The sequence below is a fragment of the Pyrus communis genome, chromosome 15, assembly GCF_041283825.1.
Source record: "Pyrus communis isolate YQ-2024b chromosome 15, ASM4128382v1, whole genome shotgun sequence".
In the NCBI taxonomy this organism is placed as follows: Eukaryota; Viridiplantae; Streptophyta; class Magnoliopsida; order Rosales; family Rosaceae; genus Pyrus; species Pyrus communis.
Window position 1 is genome coordinate 33,251,738 of NC_142579.1, and position 20,003 is coordinate 33,271,740.

Genomic DNA, 20,003 nt, shown 5'->3' on the forward strand with positions numbered 1-20,003 from the left:
CTACTCTTGTTGTTTCCAAAAAAATTAATTTGAAAAAAAAAAAAAAAAAAAAAAAACCATCCTTGTGATTATTCCTTAGGAAGTGCTAAACTAAAACTATTATTACACAAAAAAAACAAAAAACAACGAACAATGTTGTAACAATTTTAATGTCCAATTTCTGTTTTTCGGATTCTGAATTTGTTTCTCTTCGTCCTCCAACAGCAATCCATAATTTCCAGCTCACCCGCCTAGATCGGATCCATTTTTCTGCCACCACCACCACCTTTCACCTTTAATTTCATCCGACGCCACCTCGGACCTGGGTTTTTTCCCCCTTTCCATCATCCCTAGTAAAAATTTCACGCAATCCAAAACCCCCCTCCCTCAAAAAATTAAATCTTTTTTCCCCTTTTTCTGCTCAAAAACAGAGAAAAAGAAAATAAGTTATATATTTTTTTTTCTATTTATTGGTGTTTTAATTTGCTCTCACGATGAACAAGAACACCAAGGAGAACCAAAAGCTGAGAAAACCCAGCAAGGATTCGTAAAACCCAATTTGTCTGCAGCTGGGTTTGCGTTAATGGGCAACGTTACGGCGGGTGTGGCGGCCAAGTTTGCGTTTTTCCCACCGGACCCGCCGACGTACGACGTGTACAAGGACGAGGGAGGGAAGCTGGTGTTTTCCAGCGTGACGGCGGACAAGAACATGGAGGTGCATTTGCTGGACACGAAGGGCGGGAACAAGATCGTGGCGACGTTTTGGCGGCACCCTTTAGCGCGGTTCACGCTGCTCTACTCGCATGGGAATGCGGCTGACTTGGGGCAGATGCACGAGCTCTTCATTGAGCTCAGGTCTCACCTGCGTGTCAATATTATGAGGTATTTTTGCATTTGAATTTCTCCCTTTTTTTATGTTTTTGATGTAGGAGAGGTGTTGGGGAAGAGATTCGTGTTGAAAATCAATGTCAAAGTTAGGCATGGAAAGTTAGGCAATGTTAGGTATGGTTGAATAAAAATTATTAGGTGCAATTAATGTGTTTTGTGTGGTAATAAATAATCTTAGTTTAATCATTTGGTTTGCTATAAATACCTAAGTTCTCAAGCATTGTAAATCATCCAAGGAAAAACAAAGCCTAGAGCTAAATAAGAAAAGCTTTGCTAATTAGTTTGTTTTGTGAGCTTTCTTTAAGAGTGTGTTCTATTTTCTTCTTCTTGGGATCATTAGAGTTATCTTGGATACTCTTCTTATTCAACAATTGGTATCAGAGCCAAGTCGGTCAGGGATCATTCTTGGTAGAGCATTGGTTGTAAAGTCTCTTGAAATTCTGAGTATGCTCTGTGGTTGCAGTTTTGACTGATCTTCCACATCAGAAAAGGTTTCTTGAGATTATTGCTGGGGTTATCACAAACCTTGAGAGGGAGCTTCTTTGTGTCGAGAGTAGTGTATTACTCTGCACGGTAATCACTCAAGCTTGTTCGGTGTAGTCAAAGTCTTGCCGATACGATGGGTGATCTTCAAGTTGTTGGAGGAATCAAGAAGCTCAACAACCAAAACTATAACACGTGGGCAACGTGTATAGAGTCTTACCTTCAAGGTCAAGACTTGTGGGAGGTTGTCAGTGGTAGTGAAGTTACACAACCGGCAGCGGAAGATGCTAACGGCGTCTTGCGAAAGTGGAAAATTAAAGCAGGCAAAGCGATGTTTGCTTTAAAGACCACAATTGAAGAAGAAATGTTAGAGCACATTCGGGATGCCAAAACGCCAAAGGAAGCATGGGACACTTTTGTTACACTCTTTTCGAAGAGGAACGATACAAAATTGCAACTTCTCGAGAATGAGCTGCTATCGATGGTACAACGCGACATGACGATTGCCCAGTACTTTCACAAAGTGAAGTCGATATGCCGCGAAATTTCAGAATTAGATCCAACAGCTCCTATTGGGGAAACCAGGATGAAGAGAATAATTATCCATGGTTTGAGACCCGAATATCGAGGGTTCATTGCCGCTGTACAAGGATGGCCGACCCAACCATCACTTGTTGAGTTCGAGAATTTGCTTGCCGATCAAGAAGCTTTGGCAAAGCAAATGGGAGGGGTCTCGTTAAAAGGTGAGGAGGAAGCGCTCTACACCAAAAGTAAAGGCAGCTTTAAGCAGCGTGCTGGTGGTGGATCTAAAAGAAATGGTGACAAGGAAAAAGGTCATCAAGGAGGAGGGAGTTCTCGGCCAGAGGGAGCTCCGAAGTATCACGGCAACCGTGGTCAGTCCCAGAATAATAAAAGATTTGAGGGCAAGTGTTACAATTGTGGAAAGAATGGTCACATGGCGAAGGATTGCTGGTTCAAAAGGCCTGCAGAAAGTAATGTCGCCAACTTAGAGAAGAAAAGTGAAGATGATTGGGACGTCATTGCGTCTTTAGCCCTGGAGGAAGAATGGGATGCAGAAGCATCATCTTGTTGGTACTCAGAAAATGAGGCGTTGCCCGACCCAAAAGATTTAGAAGATACATTGCAAGGGAAACTGGGAGACCAAGCTGCCCAAATCCAATCAAGTCCAGATGAGCCTGAAGATTTGCTTGCTGGAGACGATGTCGAGCAAGAAGTACCTAAGAGTCATTGGCAAACAGGTGTGTACCAACAACCACAAGAAGTTAGACCTAGTGAAGTGGAAGTATCAACTCCACAAGCACAACTAAGAAGGTCAACAAGAGTACGAAAGCCAAATCCTAAATATGCCAATGTTGCCATAACTGATGGAGCACCAAAAGAACCTGAGGTGTTCGAAGAAGCATCACAGAGTTCTGAGTGGATGACAGCTATGAAAGAAGAGCTTGATGCACTTCAGCAAAATCAGACTTGGGATCTCGTGCCAAAGTCAAGAGATGTGAAACCCATATCCTGCAAGTGGGTTTACAAGATAAAGCGTCGTCCAGATGAGTCAATCGAGAGGTACAAGGCACGATTGGTAGCTCGTGGTTTCTCTCAACAGTACGGACTAGACTATGATGAAACGTTTAGTCCAGTGGCGAAGCTTACAACAGTACGAGTCTTACTTGCACTTGCAGCCAACAAAGACTGGAATCTGTGGCAGATGGATGTAAAGAATGCTTTCTTGCATGGAGAGTTAGATCGGGAGATCTACATGATGCAGCCAATGGGCTTTAAAAGCGAAGCTCATCCTGAGTACGTGTGCAAGTTAAGGAAAGCACTCTACGGTTTGAAACAAGCACCAAGAGCGTGGTACGGTAAGATTGCAGAGTTTCTAACACAAAGTGGTTATTCAGTAACACCTGCAGATTCCAGCTTGTTTGTCAAAGCCAATGAAGGAAAGCTAGCTATCGTGCTAGTATATGTGGATGACTTGATCATAACCGGTGATGATGAACCAGAAATTCTTCGGACGAAGGAGAATTTATCAGTCCGTTTCCAGATGAAGGAACTTGGCCAACTCAAGCACTTCCTTGGTCTAGAGGTTGATCGCACACAAGAAGGAATATTTCTCTGTCAACAGAAGTATTCCAAAGATTTATTGAAGAGGTTCAGAATGCTCGAATGCAAGCTGATCTCTACGCCGATGGAGCCAAATGTCAAAATGAGTGCACATGAAGGAAAAGATTTGGAAGATGCGACGATGTATCGACAATTGGTAGGTAGTCTGATCTACTTAACCTTGACTCGACCTGACATTTCTTATGCAGTTGGTGTGATGAGTCGGTACATGCAAAATCCAAAGAAGCCTCACTTGGAAGCAGTTCGACGAATACTGAGATATGTGAAGAGTACAATTGACTATGGTCTTTTGTACAAGAAAGGTGAAGACTGCAAGTTAGTTGGTTACTGTGATGCTGACTATGCGGGAGATCATGACACCAGGAGATCAACAACTGGGTATGTGTTTAAGCTTGGTTCTGGAACCATCTCTTGGTGTAGCAAGAGACAGCCAACGGTATCTTTGTCAACCACAGAAGCAGAGTATAGAGCAGCAGCAATGGCAGCTCAAGAGAATGCATGGCTGGTACAATTGATGAGTGATCTACATCAACCAGTAGATTATCCAGTACCATTGTACTGTGATAACTAATCGGCCATTCGCTTGGCGGAAAATCCAGTCTTTCATGCAAGAACTAAACATGTGGAAGTGCACTACCACTTTATCAGAGAAAAGGTTCTACAAGAAAAGATTGAGATGAGACAAGTCAAGACGAATGATCAAGTTGCGGACTTGTTCACAAAAAGTTTAAGTACAGGCAAGCTCGAAAATTTTCGCTGTCTGCTCAGCACAGTGCAAAGAATGAGAGCTGACATTGAGGGGGAGTGTTGAAAATCAATGTCAAAGTTAGGCATGGAAAGTTAGGCAATGTTAGGTATGGTTGAATAAAAATTATTAGGTGCAATTAATGTGTTTTGTGTGGTAATAAATAATCTTAGTTTAATCATTTGGTTTGCTATAAATACCTAAGTTCTCAAGCATTGTAAATCATCCAAGGAAAAACAAAGCCTAGAGCTAAATAAGAAAAGCTTTGCTAATTAGTTTGTTTTGTGAGCTTTCTTTAAGAGTGTGTTCTATTTTCTTCTTCTTGGGATCATTAGAGTTATCTTGGATACTCTTCTTATTCAACAATTCGAACTTGGGAACCAAGGGTGGTGGTGCATGGATAAATGCTCTTAATCGCCTGAACTGTAAAAGCCTTGCTTTTTGCTTGTTTTGGATTCTGCTCTGGATTTTGATTGATGGGTTGGCTTTGTTTTTAATTAACTAGTATCACATGGGATTTTTTTGCACCTTTTTTTCCTTTCTTTGGTATGTTTCTGGGTTTTGTTCCTTTTTTGTTCATTGAATACCTACTCAGTTTTTTTAATTTATTTTGGTATTGGCTTCTATGTTTTTCAGTTTGTTGATTCTTTTCTGCGTTTTCCTTTTTTTTCAATTAATTTTTCTGATTTGATTTTTGAAATATAGATGCTCCTTTGCTTCCATGTTTGATCTGTTTCGTTTGTTTATTTGGGAAGATTACCTGTTTATGCTAGTATTCTTTTGAAATTTCAATATTTGGTTGTTCCAGTAAACAAAGGTGGCCAACACAAATGTTAACTTCTCTTTACATTTTGTTGGTCTTACGTTTTTGTCTGCACTAACTCATAGAAACTTGTTTAAGCTGAAACTGTTTGATTGATCCTGTAGCTTTCTTATTTTCACTCGTTTTGGCGGGGTTGGTATGGATGCGTAGGATAAAGAACGATCTTCGTCATAGAAATTACTCTGCCGGCATTTGTCAAGCGCTTGAGAGTTCAGCAATGTAGTTTTATATTGAGGAGCTTATGCATCAAAAAAAAAAAAAAAGAAAAAAGACATGAACTTTGAATGTTACATGCAGTTGATATGCTGTAATTTTTCTAATTCACCGTGCTACAATAATATGAAAACCTTCCCGTGTTTGTTTACTTGACATATTTTTCTTTGCGGCAGCTATGACTATTCGGGCTATGGAGCATCCACTGGTAAGGTGAGTTTGCGTATCTATGAAGTTAATTTGCGTTTATAGTCCTTATTACAGAATTAGGTCTTTACCGTCCATCCTTTTTGTATCGTTCTACTGACCGGTATAGCTAAAATCGATGACTGAAAAGTGTTAATGTTGGTGATTGTTTAGCCATCTGAGTTCAACACATATTATGACATAGAAGCCGTGTACAATTGTTTAAAGAATGAGTATGAAATAAGACAGGAGGATTTGATAGTGTACGGCCAATCTGTTGGAAGTGGACCAACGCTGCACTTGGCTTCTCGCTTAAAAAAACTGAGAGCCGTTGTTCTTCACAGTGCCATCCTTTCAGGCATACGAGTCTTGTATCCTGTCAAGTTGACGTTTTGGTTCGACATTTTCAAAGTAAGTTCGACTTGTCTTCTTTGAATTGCTTAATTCTGCTGCAAGGCTTAGTTACTTGAATTCGTATTGACAAGCCCTGTGCAATGTTTTCAGAATATAGACAAAATACGGCATGTCAGCTCACCGGTTTTAGTCATTCATGTAAGTACATATTCCCGTCAATCATTTAAAACTATTTTGTTTGAGTATATCATTCTTTTAGAATTCAAAGAATTTGGGCTGTGCTTCTAATGTTGTTACAAATAACATCTTGTTGCATCGAAACATATAAATGTTGACTAATCTGACCAACATTGAACTTGGTAAAATGAAATGGTCGTTCATCTTCCTGCCCTTGCCGAGTATATCTTGTCTGATGAAAAGCATAAAAAAGTCGTAACTTAAGAATGAACATTAAACTACGGCTCAACCATAAAAATCTCATTTGTTATCAACTAAATTGAGAGAACATCATTTTTCTTTGGATATGAATAAGTTTCTTGAGAAATTACAGCAAGATTCTGAATTTCCTAAACATGTAATTGAAGCATTTGTTACACTTCTAGCTTGATTCACAGTCCCATTGTTCTCATATTGATTGGTGCGTCTAATTTGATTCGTTGATACCCTACTATTTGCAGGGAACAGAGGATGAAATTGTTGACTTGTCCCACGGAAAGCGTTTGTGGGAGCTATCCAAGGAAAAGTATGATCCATTATGGGTGAAGGGCGGAGGCCACTGCAACCTTGAAACATATCCCGAGTACATTAAGCACTTACGCAAGTTCATAAACGCAATGGAGAAACTCTCACTCACAAAACCACAACAGGCGAAGAAACAACTCACTTCTGATGGAAGCATCACAGAAGTAAAACACAACAAGTGCTTGAGATTTGGAAAGAGGTAGCTGTTCTTATATTACACATGATCTGAGAAGTAGGAAATGGAAACAGATAGTTCCACTGCATTTGAGTCCCCCGTCTCCGCGAATAGCTCTGATTGCTTACATGATGGATTGACTGCCCAGTGTTTAGCAGACAAGGTTAGCTATGCATTCAGCTCGGTATTTTTCCTGGTAGGCGAAGGGATCGAATTAGGATTCATATGTAGGGTGTTTGATCCAGATCGAGTTCAGAATCAAATGACGATTTTTCAAGATGGGAAATGACTTGCAAGTAAAATTCAAGAGGTTGGTTTGCTTTCCTGGTATCTGGATTTCATGTACAACATTTATAGCACTGAGCTTTTGTGTAAAAGACTATCGGCAACTTCAGCAGAGAACGTTCAACATTACATGGGCTGCTTTGCTTTGATTTACTTTCTTGGCCCAACAAAACTAATTTTTTATACGAGCGATGTTGGGGGAGGGAATTCTGGGAACTCATACACAGGAAAATATTCTTAATCAACTGAGCTACAAGTTATTTACAATCAACGTTTGCATAAATCTTTAAACTTTTATTTTATTTTATTTTTTATAGAAAATGGTTGCTTTCATTTGACTTTTCTGTAGTAAACAACTTTTGTTTAAGTTTGCATCAGTTGTAGCATGTTTACTGCACTCATGCACTAATTAATTAACAAAAATAGTACAATTGGACATAAAAATAATAATTGAACTTTGCTAAAGCTGAACCTCAATAAGCATTAGCATTTGAAGATTAATTTAACAGGTTGAAAGTATTTTTGAAATTTAATTTCTTGTTTTTTGGTCAAGTTGAAACTTTTATTAAACAGCAAGTCAAAATGTACAAGCAAACCAAAGACTTAACTTAATCTATACACAAAAAAAATAAAAAAAAGGGCAAAAACCAACAGAAAAACAAAAAGAGGGCCCAACAATAGTGAAGTCCAAAAAAACACACAGCAGCCGAGAAGCTTCCACTGAAATCTTCTCCATCGACAGAAATCCAAGCCAGCCAATTGAAACGTCATCCACAGCCGAGAACCGCCTCCACAGACACCACCTCCAACACCGAACAGCAATCCGATCGCAATCATTAACAAGAGATAGTCAGCAACACAGAGGTATTAGCCAACTACTAGTAGGAAGCGTGTGGAAATTCACGAGCGACATTGCCAAAAACGGTAGACAGCAAGGAGAACGTGGTGGTGGTGGTGAAAACATCCGAGCCAGTAAAAACATCGAAACTCTACACACGAACTCGACATGAAATATGACTGAAAATCAGACCAAGGAAGAGATGGAAAGAGGTATACCCACGGGATACCCAACCAAATTTTAGTGAAAAAAAGGGGCTCACCATGCACAAGCTGCAGAGCAGACATGACGACAAGGCGTCAAAGCATGGGTCTCGGAGCCATATACTGCTTTCTTTTTCTTTTAAACTGTCGAAAAAATCAACAGTCCATATTTAATTTGGGTTTTTTCTTCTTTATTGTTGAAGATCATCAACCGTGTGAAATTATATATAAGGTTACTACTATACAAACTCTCCCATTGGAATCAATATTTCTTTAGGATGGTGGTGAAAGTCTCTGAATATGAACTCCAATCAAAGATGCTCGTAGTGTGTGTATATATACAGGATGGTGTTATCCACATACTTATTTTTACTTCTCACCATTTAATTTTCAACCGTTATATTGAATGAATTGAAGAATATCAATATACAAAAATTAAGGATGATACGTAGAAGGTAAAAAAAGATATGTGGATAGCATTACCTTATATATATTAGGACTTTTGATTGTTATCAAAACGCAGTTTTTAGTATAAAATAAAAGACATGTACTTGCCGTTGCAGTTAGATTCTGCAGAGGTTAAACAAATGTTAGTCACTTAATCCCTTCATTCAGTCAGTCATTATTAATATTAGGACATCTGATGGCTTACTGATTACGAATGAAATCATGAATGATGACTTCTTCTTTTTTTCTAATTTAAACCCAGATTAAAAGTCAATGGGAACTCAAAATTTGTAAACAATTCCACACTACTTGATCTCAGCTCTCGTTACCATTAAAAATTTAAAAAGAGCTGTAGAAAAAAAAAAACTTGTTCTGAAGCTTGGTTAGTTGGCTAATCCGACATTAAATAGAATTATATTCGATCCTAAAGTATTTTTTGCAATATACTGTCATTGACAACCATTTTCACACAACAGTGACGACTATATAGTTGAAGTTTTGTTATTATGCATAAAATTTAAGATCTATAGATGGTTGGTAACATATTGATATGCTTCTGGATACTCAGTGTCGGGCATATCATGTGACTTGGTAGTGAGTGGAAGTTTGATGATAACCAGTATATGAGATGCATCGAATCAAATGTAATCTTAGAAGGATTAAAATTTAAAATCAAATGATGTGATTGTTGATGATTTGATTATTACTTAAACATTAATTAATATAATTATTTTTTATTGATGAAACATCATTCAATTTGTAAATTTAATTTAAAATTTTGATCACTTTAGTATTCCTCTTTAGACAATGTCAATTTAATCGTTTGAAAAACGGTTGCATCTGATACATCGGTGTGCGGAAGTTCCATCAACCACGTGGTAAGTAGAGCCCACATTTGCAAGTCTCCGTCGCCTCTCATCTCCTACTGTTGGGACCGACGTGTCGTTCCAGTGCAGCCTGCACTGGTGCCGTTTGTGGGTTCGTGGAATCCAAGATGGGTCCCGCCGAAGACTGAAACAGCCAATGAGAATCCGAAACGCGGCATCGTCTGGTAACGCAATCTTCCGTCCCCCACGACGACAAGTGTACTATATTTGGCAGTTTTATAGCTCAACTCTGACCTAGTTCAACCAATCCTCGTACTCTCTCCTGGGAAATGTGAATTACACGCTCTTGATATATAATAGCAGACCCATTATGCAAAGATTTTTTTTTTTTTTTTTCAAAAAATGAGAATTAGGTGTGGGGCTCATTCCTCAAACCGTATTTTTTGTAAGTCTCGATTCATAAGTCATCATTGTAAAAATTCAATTTAATCCGAAATCATTTGCCTATTTAATTAGTAAGATAAAATTTCATTGTTTCTTATATAACAAAGTATTCGTTAATTTCCTTGAACCTAATTAGATGTGTTAAATATTTTCGATTTAACTAATAGTTTGCAAAGATGATATATGGGATCCCTCCCCTTAAAGATTTCTTATAAATGGCTAATTTACCAAAAATTAAATAATAAATTGCAATGGAAATAATGTTGCTTTTTTGAATTAGAAATTTTGAAAGCAATACCTAATTATTCTCCTCCATTTATTATGAACAGTTTAAACAAAATTCCCCTAATGTCAAACTTTAATTAGTTGAAAGTTGAAATAAAACACTTCTTTTGCCCATTTAAATTACATAACGATTAGGTTACATGACTAGTGAATATTAAATAGGTTAATTTTTTAGGACAATATGGTTAAACTTCTTTTTTTATTTTTTATTTTTTTTGGGTATTTTAAGAGAGATTAGTCACTCAGTAGTACGGTCTGTTGATATTCATCTTCACTTATAAGTGAGAGATTTTAGGTTCGAATCTCATAGATGACAAATTCGATACCAAATTAGGTTGTCCATTGTGTGACTTAGCTGAAATTCCATCCCCTTAGTGTAAAATATATCGTTGTACAACAAAAGGAGGGGGAGAGAGAAAGAGAGAGAGATTATTTTCTTTATATTTACTTGTTTCTTCGAAAATTTTAAGGGGGATGGTTTGTATTATCATTTGAAATGACTTTTTTTAATTAAAACTAGCATATGGGCACACAAAAAGTGTGAGAAAATTTTTTATTTTTGCTTTTGAAATAGAAGGAGAGAGGAAGGGAGTGATAGAGAACGTAGGAGTGGGAACTTTTTTTTTATTTTTTTTATTTTTTATAATTAGAGATATGTTATGATTATATGTAGGTGAGGCTTTGAAAAAAAAAACAGCAAAATTTGGTTATGTGAAATTACATTTCTACCCCATATATTTCTATTCATGTTCTGTTTTAATTAGAGGGTTAAACTGGTAATTTCATAGGATTTTGGTTGACAATGAGTGTTTTATTAATTAGTAGAGATTAGAAGAGAAATTTGATAATTACTTGTAAATCTCCAAGGAAATTATGGCCTAAAATCATGGCTTTTTGAAAAGGAATTTCTAAAAACCAATGAAAGTAATGGCAATCTTTCCAAAAACAGAGCTGAGAATAATTTGCATTGAATGCTTAGTTTATTAGGAGATTCGGTATACATTTTTCAAAGTAATCCAAAAGAGAATGTATTGTTTAAAAAAAAAAAGTATTTTTTAAAGATTCAAATATCTAATGACTAAGATCTAACGGTCAAAACTTTTCATCGAAATTTAGTAATATTTTCGGTTACGATAATACTCCAAATGTGATAGTTTTACACAAATTACTCATACCGAGCACAACACCGAAGTAGTTTAAGTCCAATTTAATTACGTTACTAACATAATTACATGTGTTTCACGTAACAATGCATTATTGAAATTAGATACTGACAAAATAGCATAGCCAGTGCATTTAAGTTTCTCGCTCAATATCCATTCGAGCCAACTAAAATGCAAACTAAAAAAAAATCTGCGTTTATTATATTTATTACGACGAAAAATAATGAAAAAACTTATCTTTTTAAACACATATCAAATTAATTGGTAGGAAAATTACTTTTAGTTAAAGGTTACAAGAGGCCAAGGGAAACATTCACGAATTATTAAATGGTGGCAAAATGATAGGGTTCCATTGACCTGTTGTGGACATCATAGGGAGAGAGTTTAGCTAATTAATTAATTAATTTTATTTTCAACTTAATTAATTAAATTAATTAAGAATGAATATAAACAAACAAAGCAAAACTATCCATTAGAAAATATTATTTCAAAGATAAAGTCTTTGAGTTCTGTTTGCTCTTCAGAAGAAAAAGCGAAAGACAAGGACGCAGAGAGAGGAGGAAGAGAGAGGGAGAGAGAGATAACAAACAAACAAACAATTCTGAATTCTGAGGAGAGAGAGACTTCGGAGTACTTAAAATACTAAAAAGATTTCTGTTCTGTTGGGTCGTTGAACTCTTCAGTCTCTCCTGCCCTGGCCTTCACCATCATTGTCCGTTTTACACAGCTTTTACTACTCCCCACATTCTCTCTCTAGCCACTTTCTGAGTATGTCTTTCTCTCGCTTCCATTTTTATGCTATTAATCTCTTCTGGGTTTGATGAGAAACCCCCGGAATTTGAGTTTTATAGGGAAAAAAAAAAAAAAGATTGAAACTTTAGTTCTAGTTCTTGATTTTTGTTTGATTTTTCATCTGGGTTTCTGAAGTTGGTAGTTGACTATGACAGTGGAGGACCGTTTTCCGGTGGGCATGCGAGTGTTGGCCGTCGACGACAACTCGACTTGTCTCAGACTTTTGGAGGAGCTGCTTGTTAAATGCCAGTATCAAGGTTTGTTTCTTTTAATCCTCCTTTGATTTAATTGTCTTCAAGTTCTAGCCTTTTGATTTAACAAATTATGTTCATATGTTTGTGTGGTTTAGGTATCAATGCATAGTTTAAATTTGGTTCCTTAATTTTGAATTAGTTTGTTGTTGATATATAAGTGTAAAAGGGATAATCTTGTATACCGAGACTATGCATAGTCTCAGTTCCATGTTCTTAACTTTTCGATACGATGTTCTACTTTAAACTAATTTAAACTGTTGGGAGAAGAATTCACACTCGGTTGCACAGGAGAGCACATCCGCTCTAGCCAATTTGGTTACGCCGACTGACTTTTTTCAAACTTGAGCTATATGCTCAACTGTGCTTTGCTTTAACTTGTGTTCTTACATTTTTAGTATTTGGGTTTTGATTTTTGAAAAATTTCCAAGTGTTGAGTTATCTGATTTCTGGTTTTTGCAGTTACTACGACGAATCAGGCAGTCAAGGCGCTGCAAATGTTGAGGGAAAACAGAAATAATTTTGACTTGGTGATCAGTGATGTTAATATGCCAGACATGGATGGCTTTAAGCTGCTTGAACTATTGGGGCTCGAAATGGACCTGCCTGTAATCAGTAAGCATCAAATTATTCTGGATTTTTCGACATCAAATATGAATTTTTGTTCTTGTTGAATTGAAGAAGTGCAAGTGAAAAGGAAATATTTGAGTTTTGTGTTTTGTGTGTTGTAAATAGTGAGTTGTTCAGGATGTGGAAGATAAATTGGTTACTGACATAAATTTTGTGTTGTAAATTGTTTCTAGTGTTGTCGGGATATAGTGATAAAGATCTTGTGATGAAGGGAATCTCCCACGGTGCTTGTGACTATTTGTTGAAACCTGTTCGAATTGAAGAGCTCAAGAACATCTGGCAACATGTAGTCCGGAGAAAGAAGTTTTACCCTGAGGACCAAAATAAGTCTTCCAGTCAAGACAAAGGTTGCCTTGAAGCTGGAGAAGGTGGACGCGCGGTTTCACCATCAGGTAGTTCAGATCGGAGTGGCAGATTCAGCAGGAAAAGAAAGGAGCAAAATGAAGACGAGGAAGAAGAAGATGAAGAGGAGGAACATGAGAATGAGGAATTGTCATATCAAAAGAAGCCTCGGGTAGTTTGGTCCAGGGAGCTGCACCAAAAGTTTGTTGCAGCTGTAGATCAGTTGGGATATGATAGTGAGTCTTCTGCTTCTTGGAAACGATTTTTTGCTTTCATTATGCGGATTATTTTGACTGATGTATCTTTCGCTGTCTTAAATGCAGAGGCTGTTCCGAAGAAAATTCTTGACCTAATGAATGTTGAAGGACTCACAAGGGAAAATGTGGCCAGCCATCTACAGGCACTAATCTTTCCTTTGCCTTACTTTTAGATTACTTTTTTTCGCAAGTAACTTTTGCTGCACGAAATCTTGAATTAGAAATCAAACATTTGGCATGAAATAGCTAGGAACAACTCGAAGGATGATTCTACTGAGAGAACTGATTGTGATAATTTTGTGTTCTAGCTATTCATGAGATTTCTTTTCTTCTCTATAAAAGTCTGCTGAATGAATAACTCCATGCTTATGGTGTCACTTTTTGTTGCAGAAGTTTAGGCAATACCTCAAAAAACTCCGCAATCCTGCTTTTGGGGTGAGAGATTCTTCTTACACGCGCATGGCTGCACTAGATGGATTTGGAGATGCACAGTCCTTAGTTGGATCACAAAGGTTCTCAAATGCCGTTTTGTCACCATACATACCCAGTATGATGCTTGGTAGATTAAACTCCACTGCTGGTTTGAGCATACGAGGAACTACTTCCGGACTGGTCCAACCTGGTCACTCCCAGAACTTAAGCAACTATTTTAATATTCCCACGAAGCTCCAGCCAGTTCTGCCTGCAAACCAAAGTCCAAATGTGTATCAAACAATTCCAGCATCGTTAGAGTTCAAACAATCGCAACAGAGCAAGTGTATCACTCACATTGGCGAGTCCTCTCCCAGTAATGATTCAACAAGTTATGCCATCCCTTCTAGCTTTCCAGGCGCAAGAGCGTCTGCAAGCTCAATCTTTTCTGATTCCAATGCTTCAAGCAATCCATTGATACTACACGGGACCCCACAACAAACACATGGCACGGGAGTTGTTGGAAATCAGTCTTCTCTTGGAGTGGCATCATTGAATCCAGAATCATTTGACGTTGGCATCTCCTCGAAGTTTCTAGATTACAATCGATGTAGTGATAGCTGGCAGGTTGCAGTTCAGTTATCTGATTTTCCGATGAATGCATTGCCAATGAGCGAGCCTGGCCATCATGGTCAGCTACATGCTAATAACTTGGGTTTCGCTTCTAATGGGCCTCAAGTCGCAACTGTTCCAAGTGATTTTTCATCTAGTGTACTTTCAGCCCCTGCTGTGGAACTAAGAGGAAGTATACTGAATCAGGAAGGCTTGATTGGAGATGTTGTGCCGACCATGACTTGCTCACCAAGGCAAATGTGGGAAGAACATAAGCACGATTTCAACCACAATTTCAATCTATCTTTCAATGCCGATAATTCCATGGTTTCTGCCAATGTTCTTCTCGGACCTGTAAGCCCGAGTTTGGACCAAAACGATGGAGTCTGCAGTGAAAAAATGACTTCATCTTTATTTGACATATTAGATGGTGTCACTTCACCTGTCATGCAGCCCAGTGAGTTCCAGAAATCCGCCATGGAAACAACGATGAATCCCACTGAGGCCTACTCCTGGCAGCAAACAAAGTCACCCGATGATGTTGCTCAAAATACTTACGGACCTTGGAATGATGTTATGACTGCAATTCTGAAACAGGTATGCGTACTGATGTCTTGTATATTTCTACTTGTTATTTATCTTCCTATCAGTGGTATATAATAAGAACGCGGTTATGTTATGCAGGGACAGAATGAGAATGTGTTGTCGACGGATGGAGATTTTGGATTCGATGCTTGCTCTCCTGGATCACAGCAGTATATTCCTCTATGAGGAACCATGTATCATTATGTAATTTCTTCATCTCTTCTGTTGCCATCTTTCATGTCCGTGCAAAACCTGCATCTTTTCAATTCTTGCATCGTCTTCGCTGTTCTTCGTGGAGTAATGCGCTAATGGAATAATAAGTTGACGACTTTCCTGTGTATATATTTATGCAAATTTTCTATCTTTTATCATATGAAACTTTTCATTTCTTGTATTTGCTTAAGGTAACCGGGAACGTGCATCGTCACCCTATTTTACAAATCACTTGATGAGTCATATACGGTGGTGGACATATATTTCCGGTTACACCGAAGTTTTACGATATGTGCCGGGTATTTCATGTCTCATACAGTATAAAGAAGAAGTTCTGGATACACAAGGATAAAAGAACGCTGAAATGTTCCAATATATAATTAAACTCCTTATTTTCCTTCTCTTTTCATGGTGTCGTCTCTGCAAAGCAAACGGAATTAAACAATCACGAAAGCATTTGATTCAGTCTAGCTCTGTAAGCTGAGCTCTCCTTTCTGCAACTCTCTTCCTAATAAAAATCCCCCACCTTAACGCAGCTTTGAGCTTAAGCCACCCGACAACTGCCTTCCCTGAGCTCTTCGCGTGCTCTTTCCTGAACGGCTGAGGCTCATATTGTACACTGTAATTATAACACGAGTCATCAGAAGCACCAAAACCAGCTCCTCCTGCTCCTACGCCGACTCCCATACTAAACGTCTTGAGCAGTCTTTGCATGTCATCACCCTCCAACATCTCTGAACTCCTGATCCGGATTTCATCAGCAACAAAATCGTCCAATCCATTCCCGTAGTTTGGCCTCGTCCAATCTCCTGAAAAATGTGAATCTCCAACCACTGGCATGTAACCCATGCTGCTAGGTAATGCTGCTGGTTCCGGGTTATTAAATTTCATCAACGCTGTTTGGTCGGAACTCACAAATGGAAATTCAATGAACTGAGGGACGGATGGGTGGCTATTTTCAGGTTGGAAATGTTGGCTGAATTGAGGGGTGTACTGCTGCTGCCTATTCTGAGTAGATGCAGAATGGTGATCCATCACATCATAGCTGTGGTCAGCCACCGGTGCAGGTGAGGCTCTCGCAACCTTTTTATTGCCGGCGAGAGCATGTAAGACTTTTCCATCATATTCTACGACTTGATGCCAATCATCGTACGCTCTCTTCACCAGAGAATCCACTGAAACCTGCATGTAGGCCTCCAAGTGAGTGAGACAAGTTGAAAGATATGCGAAATTATCCCAACATTGGTGAACAATAAAAATCATCCAACCTTTTGAGTGTGGGTGAGTGACTCCAAGGCAAGAAACTGCCCATCAGCGATAAGTCCCCTGAGCTCATAAATGTGGTTGAAAACAATGCCCGTGCCGTGAGCCTGATCAGTGTAGTAAACATAGAGCTTTCCACCCAAGACACAGGTTTTGGCATGCTCCACTGTGTTTTCCCACATCCTGTTGGACATCCCGCTCCCAAGCATCTATATTCCCAAATACAGAAATAGAGTACCCGAAAAAGAAAGAGAAAATGGTGTTCAGAAACAAATGCATAGGATACTTACATTTCTTAGTTTCTGCGGGTCCTTGACAAGAAGGCGAAGGAAGTCTTCAACGGTTATGATCTCAGCCTGTATCAATTTTTTGTGCAGAGCTCCATCCTTTGCTATTCTATCCAATCTCCAAACGTCGTCGTGCAAAGCCGGTGGGTAGTGTTTCTTGTACACTTCAAATTACAGAAACAGAAACTTGGTTTAGATAAGCTTTGCAGGTATTTTGTCGAAAAGGGAAATCGAGGGTGAAGTGACCTTTTTATACCAAAATTTTCTTCGAGGCTGAATTGTGGTGCATATAAAGTAAAGGGTAAAATAGCAAGCTTCAGACAACTCACATTCTCCCCTGTGATCTTTAACAGAAAAGGCATCCGTTTTAGCCTCACAAATACGAACTTCCTCACAATATCCAGGGAAAAGCTTAACACCGAGCCTGAATTTCCTGCTCCTCGTCCAGCTAGAATTGTCGGTGAAGGTAAGATCTCCTAGAGTACCTACCCCTTCCTTGAGAACAACCTGAAGATCCCCTGTCAGAAGCGGCCTTTTCCCCTCACGTTCCTTTACTTCGTGGTTCTCAAAGTGTTCTTTTGTCCAATTATCCTCAGCTTCCCCATTGAAGTCACCTTCCAGCACTACAACATTCAGTTTTGCAGCGGATTCGGGTCCTGTTTGCATAACACTGCCTGTGCTGAGGTCGACCAAAACAACATGAATTGCTGCGCCTTGCTCTCCTTCAACCTTTGCACCTGTGAATAGATGAGGTGGCATTCTTGTTTTGAATTGTAGTTGCAGGGTTTTTCCTTCTGGACCCTGTATTCTCGGCGGTGGAGACCTGCAGTATTTCCGAAACTGCAAACGATAAATTTACTAATATGGTCTTCCCACCCCAACCCTCAACCAAATACACAGATAGGAGGAAATAAAGACGAAAACACGATAACTGATGAAAATACGAAGAAGAAAGCATAGTCAATGACTCGAATGGAACAAAGAGGCATCTAAATACTATGGTTGGAGCAAACCTTCCAGCCAGTTCTGCATGGTCTAACTTTGTCAAAGCACGCTCGACTTCTTCACTAACCTGTTACTCAAAGAAAGTTTAGAATGATCAAAAGAATGAGAATACATGTTTTTACGCGTAACTGAAGGCAATTTTTTGTGCAAATGCAGGCCGGGAAATACTGTGGAGCACAGATGTTTTTCTGCATTATCCATGTCAGGATACTAGGAAAGCCATACTATTTAGTAATTCACTGTTTCAGAAAGGTTGGAAAGCGAAGAGATGCAGTTCGTTTCAACATTTGGGTCAAATTCTAAGATGCAAAGAGTAACAATCTGACTCACAATTCGGCGGAGAAGAGGCTCCAACGACGAGCAAAGTCTTTGCAAGCTATCTACCTTCAAAGATTCCACAATTACACTGCATATAACATTCAACTGTATAAACAATAGACTTCAAAAACACAAAAAACAAAAAGATATTGAATCCTTCTGCAATTTGGACGAAATCCCAGTAAACTTTCAGCCTCCGAGGCACAAAAATCACTTGATAATTCAATACAAGGATATGAATTTACAACTTTCAATCAAAGTTGTTGTAATGTTAAACTTAACACGAAAGTTTGAAGTTTGAAACAACTGCCGTAACAAAGTACTGCCTTCTCTTTTTATCAGTGGGAAAGGGGATTCAAACTCGAGACATCTTCCAAAATTCTGGCAGGAAATACCGCTAGACCAATAGCTAGTCAGTGAACAGAGTACCAGTTTCAATAGCACAAAAGCACATTCATCAGCTTATCAGACTTATGACTGCATCCGTAAAAAATTGTGCTTTCACAGTATTTGATACAATTACATTGGAAGTCGGGATTTGAGCCAAGTCACATCGCATCGTGAATCTTAAACCTCTTACTTACAAGCAAGCACAGAAGAATAAAGTTTCAACTTTCAACATATTCGCCAAGTTCAATCCAATTAATCGAATCAGATTAAACGAAAAAGCAACACTAATCCAGAAGAATAAACCCTTTAAGGAATCAAATTAGCACCTGTTAACAAAATAAAAAATAAAGCATAAAATCCAGTGAAAAAAGAAAGAAAGAAAGAAAGAATAAAAACCTTGCCAAAGCAGGCAATCTCTGCTTCTTCGGCTCGGGAGGATGATCATCTGCATCGGCATCCAATTCATGACCTCTCTTCTCCACCCTCGTACTCCCCGAACTTTCCATTTTCAGAAACTTATCCAAAAATCTCCGCCGCCAAAACACTTCCCAAACTTAGAAACTTCACAGAACAGAAGAATACAAAACAAAGAAGGGAACCGCAGAGTTAACAACTATTGAGACCCCAGAAGACAAAAAAGTCGTTTTCGTGACAATTTTTGCGGTCTTGTGGGATCTGGGTATTGATTGGAAAGATCTGTTTGTTGAGTTTTTGGTGGATCTATGTCGATTTTTCTCGATTTTTTTATATTTTATTTTGATCCGGAACAGAGTATATTATTGGAGTTTGCATGTTATGATATTTCACAGGCGCACAGCTGGTTTCCATGGTCTCTCTCTCTCCCTCTCTCTCTCTCTCTCTCTCTCTCTCTCTCCCTCCTCTGCTTGTGTGAATGCATGAATCTTGAAAGTCCGAACGCGTTTTTTGGTGCAACTTTTGGATTTGGTAAATATTAATATGGTACGTAAGTCAATGGGCATCTCATATGCGCCGACAGAAACGACCATTTTTGTAAGTTTGTAATTGTAATTATATTCGTGCCTCGTTTAAATTTCGTTTACTCCGAAAAAATGTCAAAAGAACAGGTCAAGTTAATCTGAAGTTCAGCGAACAATCACTGTTTGGACGAGAAAAACTTGGATAAAGCATGAGATTTTTATACTTTGATCTCATTTGGCGTGAGATCTAATGTAATTAGGTCGGAAAAACAAATCTAATGAGACAACTCTCATATCATATAGAATTTGTGTGAGATCAGAATATAACGGGATCTTATATGTTTGTGAGAACTTAAAAAATACCTTAAGGGTGACATTCTCGAAGTGTTTTTACTCGCGTATTTCTCATAGTCAGGTAGCTCTGCCGAAATTTTTCTCAATACTCTTAAGGAAAATTTGTTAGGGTTTTGCAAGAATGTGCCTTTTGG

At 38.5% G+C, this 20,003-nt stretch overlaps 3 protein-coding genes across 4 annotated transcripts; 2 read left to right on the forward strand and 1 right to left on the reverse strand.

The window, feature by feature from the left end:
• Window positions 1-7,281, forward strand: LOC137749348 (uncharacterized). Its single transcript, XM_068489448.2, has 5 exons — window positions 1-861; window positions 5,450-5,486; window positions 5,634-5,870; window positions 5,964-6,011; window positions 6,491-7,281. The coding sequence occupies exons 1-5, from the start codon at window positions 563-565 to the stop codon at window positions 6,755-6,757; spliced, it is 888 nt and encodes a 295-aa protein (XP_068345549.1). The 5' UTR covers window positions 1-562; the 3' UTR covers window positions 6,758-7,281.
• Window positions 7,282-11,695: 4,414 nt separating this feature from the next.
• LOC137737506 (two-component response regulator ARR12) lies at window positions 11,696-15,472 on the forward strand. 2 transcript variants are annotated; one of them, XM_068477016.2, is made up of 7 exons: window positions 11,696-11,989; window positions 12,149-12,270; window positions 12,727-12,879; window positions 13,068-13,472; window positions 13,560-13,636; window positions 13,884-15,113; window positions 15,201-15,472. In XM_068477016.2, exons 2-7 carry the CDS (start codon window positions 12,162-12,164, stop codon window positions 15,285-15,287), a joined length of 2,061 nt encoding a protein of 686 aa, XP_068333117.2. In that variant the 5' UTR covers window positions 11,696-11,989; window positions 12,149-12,161; the 3' UTR covers window positions 15,288-15,472. The 2 variants fall into 2 exon arrangements, with proteins under 2 accessions (XP_068333117.2, XP_068333125.2); XM_068477024.2 differs by having other exon boundaries at window positions 12,169-12,270.
• A 123-nt stretch (window positions 15,473-15,595) lies between these two features.
• On the reverse strand, window positions 15,596-19,558 carry LOC137737521 (calmodulin-binding protein 60 E). Its single transcript, XM_068477034.2, has 7 exons — window positions 18,974-19,558; window positions 18,200-18,275; window positions 17,878-17,936; window positions 17,194-17,687; window positions 16,868-17,028; window positions 16,583-16,786; window positions 15,596-16,496 (listed from the first exon to the last, which is right to left on the reverse strand). Exons 1-7 carry the CDS (start codon window positions 19,081-19,083, stop codon window positions 15,777-15,779), a joined length of 1,824 nt encoding a protein of 607 aa, XP_068333135.2. The 5' UTR covers window positions 19,084-19,558; the 3' UTR covers window positions 15,596-15,776.
• Between the last annotated feature and the right edge of the window lie 445 nt (window positions 19,559-20,003).